This window comes from Girardinichthys multiradiatus, chromosome 22 (genome assembly GCF_021462225.1).
Source record: "Girardinichthys multiradiatus isolate DD_20200921_A chromosome 22, DD_fGirMul_XY1, whole genome shotgun sequence".
Classification (NCBI taxonomy): Eukaryota; Metazoa; Chordata; class Actinopteri; order Cyprinodontiformes; family Goodeidae; genus Girardinichthys; species Girardinichthys multiradiatus.
In genome coordinates this window covers 22,476,723-22,492,144 of record NC_061814.1, presented here as the reverse complement: position 1 = coordinate 22,492,144, position 15,422 = coordinate 22,476,723, and the positions used below count along the sequence as shown (strand labels likewise).

General features: G+C 38.3%; 1 protein-coding gene across 1 annotated transcript in view; it reads left to right on the top strand.

The window, feature by feature from the left end:
* pcsk2 (proprotein convertase subtilisin/kexin type 2) overlaps positions 1-10,148 on the top strand; it is a 40,683-nt gene extending 30,535 nt beyond the window's left edge. The window contains exons 9-12 of the mRNA XM_047352461.1: positions 892-1,107; positions 4,446-4,546; positions 5,618-5,845; positions 9,075-10,148. Coding sequence (XP_047208417.1) covers positions 892-1,107; positions 4,446-4,546; positions 5,618-5,845; positions 9,075-9,564 — 1,035 coding nt within the window. The 3' untranslated portion in view covers positions 9,565-10,148. The remainder of the gene's footprint in view (positions 1-891; positions 1,108-4,445; positions 4,547-5,617; positions 5,846-9,074) is intronic.
* The last annotated feature ends 5,274 nt before the right edge of the window (positions 10,149-15,422 follow it).

Below are 15,422 nucleotides of genomic sequence, written 5' to 3'. Positions count from 1 at the left end.
TCTTTTCTCTTCCTAGAAGCTACACCTGGCCTGGCTCTGTCTACCTGTGACACATTTCTGGAGAGGAGCATTGTCTGAGCTTCTGCTGGCAACAACTTAATGCTCTACCGATGATCCACATGGCCCTGTCTTTCAGTGTTGAACCCTTTCTCTCTCCTAGACATGGAAATTGACTGAGCTTAACTGTGACTAATTATATGTGCTCTCTTTCAGACTCTAACCTCTAAAACTGGCTCAGAGTTTATCTGTTCTTTCTTTCTAGGTGAAATGACTAAAGGAGCTACATCCACTAACATTTACTTTTCCTTCCCATAGAAAGTACCTGTGGATCAGTGCTTCTTTGTTCTCTTTGTGTCTCTGCTCTGTTCTCTCTAACCCCCAGTCGGTCATGGCAGATGGCCGCTCACACTGAGCCTGGTTCTGCTGGAGGTTTCTTCCTGTTAAAAGGGAGTTTTTCCTCTCCGCTGTCGCTACATGCATGCTCAGTATGAGGGATTGCTGCAAAGTCAACGCCAGTGACTGTCCACTGTCTCTACATGCTCATCCGGGAGGAGGGAATGCTGCAAGTCACTGACTGGATGCAATCTGCTGGGTTTCCTTAGACAGAAAAACGTTTTATCCAATTTGAATAAATAACTAACTCCGACTGCACTGTTCAACTGTTAGGATTAATTGGAATGTATGTACCTGACTGTTGTGAAGTGCCTTGAGACAACATGTGTTGTGAATTGGCGCTATATAAATAAAACTGAATTGAATTGAATACTGGTTGTATAATTACAGGCAGATTAAATTCCCTTATTCATATCCATCACTGTAACTATGAAGACCCCATGAGAAAAAAGCATGGACTTTAATGTATTTTTGCTTCCCTGTGTAATGTTGTTTTAGGGGCGTGGAGGAAAAGGCAGCATCTATGTGTGGGCATCAGGAGATGGCGGCAGCTATGACGACTGCAACTGTGACGGCTATGCCTCCAGCATGTGGACCATCTCGATCAACTCTGCGATCAACGATGGGCGCACCGCTCTGTATGATGAAAGCTGCTCCTCCACTCTGGCATCCACATTCAGCAATGGACGAAAACGCAACCCGGAGGCTGGCGTGGTGAGTGTTAACTGTATGCATTTAACAAAAGGGATGATGAACAAGCCAGATTAATAAATAGAAATTATCATAATACTTCTGACATTTAAAGATGATTCAGCTTTATTTTTCTGCAGTTGTTCCCTTGTCTATCTCTAAAGAACCTTTCTCATTCTTTTTGTACAGCATATGTGTATCCTACAGCCTTCAGGAAACTGAATGAGACCAGGAAATTACTAGATGGTTGAGAAAAATAATGGAGGCTTAGATAGAGGAATAGCTCTTTCCAAGTATTCAGCCTGACATTCAGATGTCTATTTTTGTTGGTATTTTCGCTGTTAAGATAGATATTTCTGCATATAATACTTTGCTATCTGTTTTGTTCCTTTTTCTCTCTTCACAGTTTATTTTTGTGGGACACCTTTTATATCCAACTGTCTTTATGCATGTGTACTTTGGAGATACATACATAACAGTTTGTGAACTTGTCATGCTTTGAACAATTCTTATATGCCTTCTTCTCAGGTTGCACTTCTAACCACCATTTAAATTTGTTGTGTTTATTGTTCTTAGTACAAATGCTCAGGAACAGATTGTGACTTATCTGCCTTCTATCTATTTCATCAGTATCAGTCAGTTAGCTCCGTTCACAAAGCACACACATAAGAGTCTGTTTGCAATCCCAGAGGAAATTAGTGTAGTTTGAAAATGGTCCTGGGGAGTAAATGTCTGACTTTTATCCTTTCTATCTACTGTAGATACTAAATTGTAATATTAAATCTAAGCCTACACATAAGCTCTATATACCAAGGTTCTCTACTGTGCCTGTTTATAGAGACCACCGCAATTATGCAAATCACCTTCGGCTGTTGACAAAACATGATCTTCCCAAGGGTTTTTTTCTTGTAATTGCAGTTAATTTGTTATTTCTTATTAAGCACCATATTTAGTGAATAAATAATTATTTATTCTGATTGTGCAATTTAGTCAACTTGCTCTCATCACAATTTAGCAGCCAATAGCAAAATTGTCTGGTCTCCAGTCAACAGATAATGATTACACTTTACATCTGGGAAACATAAAATTAGAAGCATTAAAAACACACTTTAAAGTTTCTTCGCTAAAATATTGCTTTATTTTTTTTTTGTCCTGCTACTACTATAAATATCCATGTATTTTATTGTTACTTTTTGTACTGCAAAAGAGTGAAGTAAACATAATAATGAATAATGAATTCATAATAATTCATAATTTCGTAAAAATGAACTTCTATAGTGTGGTCTGCATTGCTATGCAGCCCCCCATGTGACAGTAATTGATAGAACCACATTATATTGCAATTACAGCTGGAAGTCTTTTGGAGCAAGTCTACCCAAGCTTCTTACATCCAGAGAGTAACATTTTCACCCACTTTTCTTTGTAAAATATCTCAGACCCATTAAACATTCCACAGTTCAATCAGACTGGATGGATAACATCTGTGATTCTTAATTGGATTATGGTCTGGACTTTGAGTGGACCATTCTAGCAAATGAATAAGCTTCAAATGTAAAATACATGATATCAGAAAAAAACAAGTATTTGTTATACTGTTGCTGAAACTTACAATGACGGCATGATTATAATCAAGGCTGGCCCAAGGTTGCATGGGGCCTTAAGCATAATTTGATGTAGGACCCCTCTTCATGTTAGGAACATCACCACCACAAACAGTGTTTCAGTACAGATTTGGTGAAATCTGGGAGAGAGGCGCCAAGATTATTTACTGAGCTTCAAAGCAGTCATGTATTATTGGTTATGATTTGCTAAGATGCATTTGTGAACAAACTGAGCTACAACATAAAGAAAATATTATATATATATATACTTATCATCAGATTGTAATTATGTTAACACAACAATCAAACAAGAAAAAATATTCTTTTACTTTTATAAAGTCAATTGGCCAATTTCTTTAAATCATAATTTAAAATTTAAATAACTTAAAATCTTAATTTTTTTTTCTATAATGAAATAAGAAATTTAATAGTATTCTCATTCTCAATAACCACATAAGAAAATTATATATATGTCTGTGTTAAAAGTTAATCATTTATGGCAGCCCCCTGAAGGTTTAGGGCCATTTTGCTTTGCCTTGGGCCGGCTCTGATTATGATTAACTCACATTCTCAATAATTTCTATCTTTTTCGTCATCACAATGTCCCCACCACTCTTTATGTCTTTAGCATCTCTGGCAGTGAAAGTTTATTCAACAGATCACTGATGTTGTGATGAAGACTGCGATTGCATATATTGTTCAGCTCTACTGTGAACAAAACTATTCCACTGCATTTCTGGCTATAATCTTAGGGTTGTTGTCTAGGAAGGTCAACCACCGCTCTATGACTATTTGAAGCCTCTTAAAGATTTTTTAGTGCTGGTGTCAACAAACCAAAAATATTGGATGACACAAAATGCAAAATGTCTAATCTAAGCTAGGAATTTAGCTCCCGGATCTGTGGACCCTGTCACTTACAGCATGGCCAGAACTGTGCCGTGGAAGGGCATCAAGAACGCTAAATCACACTGCAAAAGGCATTTTGAGGCAAACTTGTCAAGCTCCACAAACCCCAGGAAGGTGTGGGACAGCATTAAGGCTGTCACAGACTATGAGAGAAACCCTACATCCACCTTAGCAGACTTTACCTTAGCTGACTTAAACTACTACCATGCCCCTTTTGACAGGGAGAACACTGATTCTACACTGCCTCCCTCTCGCTGCCGGACCTGACGGAGTGCTGAGCCGGGTCCAGCAAGGCTGTGCAGCTGAGTTAGCGCACATCTTTACTTCCATCTTCAATCTGTCACTGTCCACAGCATGGGTCCCTGCTAGTTTTAAGGCAGTCACAATAGTGCCTATCCTCAAACGGTCAAATGCCACATGTCTAACTGACTATAGACCTTTGAGAATTTAGCTCCATGTACATTATCTTCCCTTCAACTTTGACCAGTTTCCTAGTTCATACTGAATAAACTCATCCTAACAGCATGACACTGCCACTGCCATGTTGCACCTTGGGGAAATGGTGTGGTTTATGTGTATTGGCAGTTTTCTGCCACAAATAGACTTTTGCACGTAGGACAAAATATTTTATTAGTATATTTATTATATCGCCAAAGCACCATCTTCAACATGTTTGCAGTGTCCTCCATGTGGCTTGTGGCAAACTGCAAACATGACTGATTTTCTTTTCATTAACAACTTTGCTGATCTCATTTAAAGTACAGTTTTGCGGAGTGCACAGCTAATAGTTGCATGTATGCAACCACTGTAGGCATTCAATTTTTGAAAGTTTTTTCTGTAATTTGATTATTTCAGGCTACTACAGATCTGTATGGAAACTGCACACTGCGTCACTCTGGAACATCGGCAGCAGCACCAGAAGCAGCAGGCGTCTTTGCTCTGGCTCTTGAAGCTAAGTATGTGCTCCACAGCTCCTTTTTAATGCCTGTCATACTTATGAATATTGATTAAGATGGACCAAAGATCATTAGGTTGCTGCACTGAATGATGCTTAGATGGAGAAGGGGGCAACCAGAAAGCACAATCTGTGCATGTGAAGCCTTTTTTTTTCTTTGAAAGAAACTCTAGCTTTCATGTACATTCATTAATGTTTCACTTTCCCCATTTGTTGTCATCCTCACATTCTATATTTCTGAGTTAACAGTTTAATGGTACAAGTCAGTTGTATATATATTTTTTACAGAATCACTTATTTATCAGAACAATAATCCAAAGTAAACCTTCTAAGTCAGAGTACAGACCCTAAGGACACTAATCATCCTTGCATCAGTTAACAGATCACAGTAAAAGGTTGAAAAAAACACAAACGCAGTTTAACTAATGTCCTATTTATCATATAATTTACTACATTGTTGAAGAACAGAGACTATGCCTCATTATTTAACACACAACAGGGATTCATCACAATCCACAAGTGGTGAAAAATTATTTAAGCGCTAATAGTAATACCAAAAGCAAGGACAATGGAGATTTGTTGCTTGATGACAAATCTATAATCTGAACATTCACAGCTTCTCAAATCCTAAGGGAGGCCCAGTCATTTTTTTTCTCTCTCTCATGGCTTTGTTTCTCACATTAAGGGCTGACAATATTCTCTGGCCATTAACTAACACCAGCTGATGGAGCTGTGTAAAGACACACTGTTTGCTCAGTACACACAATAATGATGTTGCTGTCTGAAGACCGGATGCCCGCCCTGTCCGGCTGCAAACAGCCCACAAGCCTTTTTACTGCCCAAACACACTTGAACTGTGGAACAACATGACTCTGTCAGAGGAAATCTGTCAATAAAAACAGACACAAAAATATAAAGATGCAGAAAAAGGCCACCATCTGTACCCACAACACAAACAATGATGTAAAAAGCTTTTAGCTATTATATTTTTTTGTATTTTAAATGCTTTTCCTGAAGGAATCTCTCTCATCACACTCATTCCTAAATATTCTTCCATGTGTGTTCATCTTAGCCCTAACCTGACATGGAGAGACATGCAGCACCTGTCAGTCCTGACCTCGAAGCGAAACCAGCTCCATGATGAAGTCCACCAGTGGAGAAGGAATGGTGTGGGTTTAGAGTTCAACCACCTGTTTGGATACGGTGTGCTGGATGCTGGGGGCATGGTGAAAATGGCCAAGGAGTGGAAAACTGTACCAGAGCGTTTCCACTGTGTAGCTGGATCTGTCCAGGAAACCCAGTAAGTTATTTTGTTTTAATTTAACGTTCAGATGAATGTTTTAAATAAAAAAACACTGAAAAAAAAATGCATTTTCATGCTGCATATTCTACAGTGTGTAATGAGCCTTCCAAGATCTTAGAAAGGAAAACCATTTAAACTCGGGGAGAGCATGATTAGTTTTTTAATTGAGATCTGATGTGTTTTCAGTGTTCCTTTAATTTTTTGAGCAGTGTATTTGATTTGATGCATAAAGTGAAAGATGTCATTGTGGAACCTGAAGAAAAATATGAATGTACAACCTGTTTGTGTATTTACCTCGATCAACGCCCAATTTTATTTGCTTTTTCTGTCTAGTCAGTGTAATGCACACAATGAAGTCAAAATAACAAAGACATAAAAGTATGCTGTGTATATTTGTGTCCTTCCCTTAGGTGGAATGCCAGATACAAAAGGAGAGTTTTCATGCAATATCTCATAAGTGTGCAGCAGTTCTGCCCTTTTACACATTATATTTAGGAACTCAAACATTTTTTGAAGTCTAGCTGTGATACCTGAATATCAATAAAAAGCATTATGCATAGTAGACTTTATTGAAAATGAATAACATCTCTTGTTTTAAGTCTGAGTTTTGTCTTACAGGTTTTGTCTTAAAATCACTTGCAGTGTCATTTTTATCATTTCCCTGTTTCCACAGCAGCACTGCAGGGCTTCTGCTGCCTGTATTGTGCTGGAGCTATAATTACAACAATCCCACTTCTGATGATAGCGTATTATCAGAGAAGAGCAATAAACACTAACATTGCCATGCTCACAGACACTGTTCAGCAGTGATTTTATAGTTTATCTGGTTGTTTACAGCTTACGTAGTTGGAGGAAAACTCCTCATTATCAGCTGGCCTTGGCACACACAGCCCCACAAAGCGGTATGGTTGTTTTTAATCTGCAAAGGTTCAGCTCTTCAGTGGCTGCTCTGTCCTCACTTTTTGGCTTTGTAATTACTCTTCCATGTTATCTAATGGTAAAGGTAAAATTGCTCATATAAAATTATAGTCACGTATAATGTTATAACAAATGTAAAAGCATAAATGTGACTGAAATTTTACAGAAAGAAAAAACAGATTTACATCCACACTGTTTTTGCACTTAGCAACTCAAATACAGTTCAAACACCATCCTCAACATCCTAGTTTTTACTTTGTATACCACCAGAATTGGTTTGTTTCAAATGTTTTTGAAATATTAGGGTAGGACAAAACCTTTTCTGCAAAGTTGTCTTATGGTCAAATTTAGTTAAATTAACAGAATATTTCATATAATTCTAATATCTATTACTTTGGCAAAAATTATTTAATAATTGCCTGAAGTCATTTGACACTGAAGAAAATGAGTTTGTTGGGACTTTACTAAGACAGCTCATGTGTTAATTCAAGGGGCTGAAGCTTGTCTCCTCTAACTGTCTTCAATTTTATGCAAGTAAGCCTTTGGGTTTGTCCTCAACAATTTCGCTGGAGCGTCTTGGGGTGATCACCTCAATTTTTATATTTTAACTCCTCATCTTCAAAAGACTTCCTGGTGCTTTTATTTTCTGCCTTGAGTATAAATTTAATGATTAGTATTTTGTGGCCGATTGTCAATATCCAGTATTTAAACAATTTTTTTTTAGTCTTTCTTTCTTTGTGGTTTCAAACGTCCTCTTTCACTTTACTTTTCTTGTTGCCTTTTGTTCATTTCTCACCCCTGGGATGAGGCCTGAGCCGCTAATATTGGTATAAAAGATTTTGACAGCCTTTGCTCACCAACTGGGCTGAAGTGCTTTCACTCTGTCTTTCCATCACCCAAAAAGATGGGAAAGCAGTGTGTTTTCTTAATCACAAAGCAGATACAACCTGAAAGTAGTCCTCGTTTTCGACTGTGATTGTAATCTCTGTTCTGAGCAGATCTATACCTCAAACACAAAACAAAATAACAGCAAAAAAAGAAATATAAATTATTTTGAATATTGGGTATTTAGCATACAAATATGTTTTTTATGTTTCCTTAGATAAATTACATTTGCAACCATGCAAATTACATCGTCCTACTGTCAAACTAAACCTTTCCTCCTCCTTAATTAAAATTTCCAAATTATTTTTATTTAATCAATCGGTATATGCTAGAAACAAGAGCATGAGAATGTCTGGCTATCACACTGTTTGGGTAGGTGACAGTCTGTGTCCCACACATGAATGTGTTTTGGTGCACAATGTGTGTATAAATCCTAGAACAAAAGCAAAAACACTGGTGAAGATGCTGGCTGATGCTGGTCAGCGAGTGTCATTATTCACAGTATAATGAATGGTTTACCAACACGGGCTGAAAGGCAAGAAACAAAGCAAAGGATTTTATATAGAACTATTTATAGAACAGGACATCCTTAGTGCTCAACACAAACTACAAACTACAGAAGCAAGATAAAAAGCCTGATTACATTTTTGCAAATTCGCACAGGAGGAAAGATCTTAATATTTGGAGAAATTGTTTGGTCTCCTTGATGAAACTGAAATGAAGTGATTGGCCATGATGACCACTGTCACATCTGGAGGAAAAAGTAGATTGCTGGCATGGAAACATCATCCCAAATGAGGCGACTGTGGCTCAGTAGGAAGAGTAGTCGTCTTGCAATCAGTAGGTTGTCTGTTTGATTCCAGCTTCCTCCTGCTATATGTCGATGTGCCCCTAGGCAAGGCACTTAACCTCCAATTGCCTGCTGATCTGCGTATCGGTGTATGAATGTGTAAAGCGCTTTGAGCAATCTGTATGACTGGAAAAGTTCAGTCCATTTACCAAATGTGATGTACAGAAGTGGTAGAAGCATCATGTGTGTTTTTATGCTATGGTATGGACAGGTACACTTCACAAAATAGATAACATTAGGAGAAAAGAACATTGTGTGGAAATATTGAAGCAACATCTCAAGACATAAGCCAGATAGTTACAGCTTGGACTTCCAAAGATAATGTAATGAATTTTAAAAAGTAATGTTTTGGCTCTTTGTTTGAGTATAGGTCAAAGTAGTTTAAGCGTTGGATTTACAAAATATATATATATTTTTTAAAGCGCTTAGAAGGGGCATTAGTTATTTGATATATAGTCTTAACTACAGGGATTTAGGCCTTGTTCTGTCTTGTTTTGTTTGGCTCTGTTTACTTTTTAAATCTCTTTCTCAAACATCGCTCTAAACAATTTTGTTTTGCTTCCTCTTTCCAAGTAAATTCCAGTCTGGCAATAAGCTGATGCTGGCTATTACCACTGAGGCCTGTCAGGGGAAGGACAACTTCGTCCGCTACCTGGAGCATGTGCAGGCTGTAGTCACTGTCAACTCCACCCGCCGCGGAGACCTCAACGTCAACATGACCTCACCAATGGGCACAAAGTCCATACTGTTGAGTCGAAGGCCCCGTGACGATGACTCCAAGGTCGGCTTTGACAAGTGGCCCTTCATGACCACCCACACCTGGGGGGAGGACCCCCGTGGAACCTGGGTCCTGGAGGTGGGCTTTCGAGGCAACCAGCCTCAGCGGGGGGTCCTGAAGGAGTGGACTCTCATGCTGCATGGAACACAAAGTGCCCCTTACATAGACCAGATCGTGCGTGATTATCAGTCCAAACTTGCCATGTCCAAAAAGGAGGAGCTGGAGGAGGAGCTGGATGAGGCCGTAGAGAGAAGTCTGAAGAGTTTGATGAGTAAAAACAACTGAAATCCAAATATCATCTGCATGTTCCAACTCCTTCACTTTTTCCTGTATTTTCAGTCTCTCTCTGTCCTTAGTCTCACTACACCTCTTAGGTTTACTCAGTGTTTCCTCCCTTTTGTCTCCTGCTCTCCCTCTCTCCTTTCTGCTTTTTTGTAATCAAGAGTTTCACTTAGCCACCTTTGATGAATGTTTATCATAACAATCATGTTAAAGGTATATCCCTCAGTAATCTGTTCCTTGTAGAGAAAGCAGACCAATATCATCAGAATTTTTACAAACATGTAATGAATTGTACATATACCAAATAGATGCCAGCCGTACATGCTCTTGCTTTGATGCCCTGCGCCTTTCTTCTGACAAATGTTGTACATTTATTTTTTTTCTGTGATTGTAAATGATTTTCTGTCGCATTCTACGTAAAGTTTAATTTTATCGCAAACAGAGCAGTGATACTTCCTTCCGTCTGTATTTCTGTGAAGTTTTCGTAAACAAGAAAAGGAATGTGTAATTTATTTTACAGAGTGTGATCATGAGTTCATATTTCACAACCTTTGACGTATACTATAATAAACTTATTCAGCTATTTATTAAAGTATTTGAGTGACTTGTAGCACATCACATAACACTTATAGAAAATAAAGTCTCACACTATCTGTTCAGTGCCTCAAGCTGTACAAATAAATAATAAATAAATTGGATGACAGAAGGTAAGAAAATGTGGAACAATGTGGAAAACAATTACTTTTGCAAAACACTATGTATTCTTTAGAATGAGTATCAATGACCGGTTTTCCCATTTTGGCATGTTGAACCTAAAACAACTATGCATATTATTTGGATTCTATGTGATAAAGAAACACGAAGTAGCACATAACTTTTAAGGGAAATGAAATTTTTCTTTTTTTTCAAAATCTTCAACAATTCATAATTAGAACTGTATGCCCCAGCTGCATTCAGTCCCTATCTACTCTGATACCCCTAAATAAATACCAGTGGTACAAATTGCTCTCAGAAATCACATAATTAGTAATAAAAGAGTCATCTACTGTGTACTTTAATCATAGTATAAATAAAATTTTTCTATGTAGGACTTGGAGGGAAACTTAAGTGAACAAAGCATACAGGTCAAGCATACAGTTGTGGAGAGGTTTTAAGCAGGGTTAGGTTATAAAAAAATATCGCAGGCTTTGAACATTTCATAGGGCACTTTCAAGCCATGGCAATGAGGCTCATGGTAACTTTGGACTACCTGCAGAGGACAACTATTTGTAGCGTGCTTCAGAAATTTGGCCTCAATGGAAGAGTGACAACAAAAACGGTCCCTTACATTGCAGCAATAGCCACAGCAAACATGTAGAAGGTGCTATGGTGAGATAAGATCAAAACTGAGCTTTTTACTGCACATTCCCCTGAACACTCAGTGGTATGCTTTCCTTAAATGGGGACAAGAAACTGGTCACAGCTAACGTAAAGATGGATGGAGCTAAATACATAACAATCCTGAACAAAACCCTGTTAGAGACTGCAAAAGACTTAAAACGGAAGCAACAGGACTCTGACTCTGAATGTACAACCCAGAGCTACAATAGAAAAATCTACAACAAATCATTCATGTTTTCACCCAATCAAAGCCGAGGTCTAAATCTATTTGAATATCTGTGGTTAGACCATAATTTTACCATTCACAGATGTTCTGAATACAGTTTGAGTGAAATTAAGCTTCTTTGTGAAGAAGGGGTAACTGTGGCTTTTTGGGAAGAGTAACCTTGCAACTGGCAAGCAGCAACCGCAAGTTGCATACCAATATGTATGTAGATGTATGAATGAGTGTATTAGGCTTTAATGTAGTCAGTATAACTAGGAAAGTCCCTTACTAGTTCATTGCATTTACCATTCAAAAAATCTGTCTCTAAATGTACTAGGGAATGAGACATATTTCAAAAGGCTTGCAGTTGTACTTACAGAGAAAGGTAGTTTTAAACAAATTGACTCAGAGGGGCTGAACACTATTGCATGCCACACTTTTCAACTCTTCATTGTTAAAGATTTACAAAACCATGTATCATGTTCCTTCCATTTCTCAGCAACGATCTGCACCACACTACTTATCAGTTCAAAGACATGCTTTTTAAGGGTAGCAAATGTAGAATCAATAAAGCACTGCCAGGAAAGTACTTCTCCTCTTTTAAAAAAAACAGCTAGACATACTCTGCTTGAAACACACTGGGTTTGTTTAAGTTTGGTTTAGTGCAGCAATGTGATGACCCAACAGTTTGTGAAAGAGAGATCAATGTTTTTGAAATAAACAGAGTTTTTTTTATTCTTTTAGAAATTATTGTGCTTTCAAAAGCCAAATAGAACATAAAAGAAGCATGTCTGTTAAATGAATGTAAATGGACAGTGTATCACACCTTAATCTTTATTGCCTCTGAGCAGGTAGTTTTAATCAAGGCTGAGAAGAAGGACTACAGCAAATAGTAACACGTTACTACAGAATTATTTGTGGAATAAATGGTGATACAGAGAAGAAGAACAGTAAATTGCATTTATTTTAATATTCAAATTTATTTTCTGGGATAATTTTAGGCTTTTTTTTTTACATTCTTTCCACTTTTCACTATTACTTTTCACATTTTTGAAGGATATTATTTATAAAAAATGCACAGGAGGTTGTGAAGTATTCAAGGACATCGAAGTTGAATGAGTTTTCTGTACATGCCAAGTGAACCCAGTCAACATTTTGAGCTTTCCTCTTCAGTGTACCTTTTCATCTTTTCAAAGTTAAAGCTCTGCAAGGTTATATAAAGAGTTTAAGTCCATCTGGGACATAACACAGTACCATAAAAAAGTATGTCCCTAAATACAGATTTCATCAGGGCTTTTTTTGTTACAATTAAATATGTCAGATCAGCTAACATTTCTTTTAATCACACAAAGACTACCTGAGTAAATACAAAAACTATTTTCAAATAATGGTTTCAGATAGTAAAAAAAACAAGCTGTCCAAAATAAACTTGCCCTTTGTGAAAGAGTAATTTCCCCAAAACCTATTAACTGGCTTAACCACCCTCTGTGACAACTGCCAGTGAACATTTGTAATCACTGGCAACGGGTTTTAATATCACTGCAGAGGAATTTTAGCCCACTCCTCTTTGCAGAATTGTTTTATTTCAGCAACACTGGAACATTTTCAGGCTTGAACAGCCTGTTTAAGGTTAAGTCACAACATATCAATAAGATTAAATTCCAGAATTGGAGTAGATTACTCAAAAACCTTTGTTTTCTTTTGAACCATTCATTGGTAGACTTGCTGGTGTGCTCCGGACCTGCTGCATTACCCAAATTCGATTAACCTTATGGATGGACATTCTCCTTCAGAAGTTTCTGATAGAGGCTAGGATTTCATGTTTTTAAAAAAAATCCAGATCTGTAAAAAACAATGCAGCCCAAGGCGATAACCATGCCTGACTGATGCAATACAGTTCCTTTTTTGAAATGCTGTTTAATTTTTATACCAGATTTAATGGTATACTTTTAAAAAGTTCCCATTTTGCCTCTTCAGTTCACAGCACTGAAGTGTGGTGTTTACTTTGTTAAGCTTTGACTTGATGTTGAGAGACAGCATCATGCTGAAGGGGGAAAATACAAAACAGTGTATCCAGTGTATCCAGAAAGCTAAAATTGTGGATTGCCCCTGTTCCAGAGGATGACTCCAAAAGCTTGTAATAATACACACATCTCAAAGGAACTTATTTTAAGGAACATTTTACAGCACCAGATTTCAATTGGCTCTGGTGCTGGTCAAATCGTGCATTTTTGAGGGCAGGTGCTCAAGCCAAAAAAAGGCATTCGTTGTTCCTATTTATTCATAATTTTTTGTTTGCTGCTCTATGTCATAGAACATTGTATTTAGCATTTGACAGTCAGGGGAGATTGGGGACGGTTGCATCAATATAGTGGCAACATGTTATTTTTCACAAATCAGAAACAAGCTAGAGTGATAACATTCATAATACATATACAGGGGTTGGACAATGAAACTGAAACACCTGTCATTTTATGGCTAAATTGGACCAGCCTGGTAGCCAGTCTTCATTGATTGCACATTGCACCAGTAAGAGCAGAGTGTGAAGGTTCAATTAGCAGGGTAAGAGCACAGTTTTGCTCAAAATATTGAAATGCACACAACATTATGGGTGACATACCAGAGTTCAAAAGAGGACAAATTGTTGGTGCACGTCTTGCTGGCGCATCTGTGACCAAGACAGCAAGTCTTTGTGATGTATCAAGAGCCACGGTATCCAGGGTAATGTCAGCATACCACCAAGAAGGATGAACCACATCCAACAGGATTAACTGTGGACGCAAGAGGAAGCTGTCTGAAAGGGATGTCCGGGTGCTAACCCGGATTGTATCCAAAAAACATAAAACCATGGCTGCCCAAATCACGGCAGAATTAAATGTGCACCTCAACTCTCCTGTTTCCACCAGAACTGTCCGTCGGGAGCTCCACAGGGTCAATATACACGGCCGGGCTGCTATAGCTTTGGTCACTCATGCCAATGCCAAACGTCGGTTTCAATGGTGCAAGGAGTGCAAATCTTGGGCTGTGGACAATGTGAAACATGTGTTGTTCTCTGATGAGTCCACCTTTACTGTTTTCCCCACATCCGGGAGAGTTACGGTGTGGAGAAGCCCCAAAGAAGCGTACCACCCAGACTGTTGCATGCCCAGAGTGAACCATGGGGGTGGATCAGTGATGGTTTGGGCTGCCATATCATGGCATTCCCTTGGCACAATACTTGTGCTAGATGGGCGCGTCACTGCTAAGGACTACCGAACCATTCTTGAGGACCATGTGCATCCAATGGTTCAAACATTGTATCCTGAAGGCGGTGCCATGTATCAGGATGACAATGCACCAATACACACAGCAAGACTGGTGAAAGATTGGTTTGATGAACATGAAAGTGAAGTTGAACATCTCCCATGGCCTGCACAGTCACCAGATCTAAATATTATTGAGCCACTTTGGGGTGTTTTGGAGGAGCGAGTCAGGAAACGTTTTCCTCCACCAGTATCACGTAGTGACCTGGTCACTATCCTGCAAGAAGAATGGCTTAAAATCCCTCTGACCACTGTGCAGGACTTGTATATGTCATTCCCAAGACGAATTGACGCTGTATTGGCCGCAAAAGGAGGCCCTACACCATACTAATAAATTATTGTGGTCTAAAACCAGGTGTTTCAGTTTCATTGTCCAACCCCTGTATATATGCTCAATTGGATGCCCCCCTTTGCAGAGAAAAAGCACGGTGATTCAAGACCTGCCCCAAAATTTACTTGAAAAAAACTGTTTTTAAGGTATGAAATTATTTTTGCTTGAGCTTAGTTTTTGTTATACTGTTCTCACCCTTTTTGTGATTTAGCTCAAACCTATATGGTTTAAATGAGTTATAAATTTACTTTTAGCTGATATGGTTATATGTATCAATATGTATCAAGATCACCTAGGTTAGCCAGCACCTGAGATTTTTAATGGTTGACAGGAAGGGGGATAGTTGCAACAATTGTTGCAACTATGCCCATTAGTATAAAACAGACCACATAACAGTATTTTAAATATTTGTTAATTAATTTTAACTTAAATATAATACAGTTCACCAGGTTAGGGCAGGGACAGGAGGTTAATCTTTGTCTGCACGCTTGCTTATGTTTGTGTCTGAGCCTTTTTGCAGTTTTGCAGTTTGACAGTTGCAAAAAGTGTTGCAACTGTCCAAGGTCAGGCCTATAAGCCTGTAATGTTAACTACCTAGCAAAATGATTCCTCAAATGTTGAAGTAGAAATACTTGCATGAAAA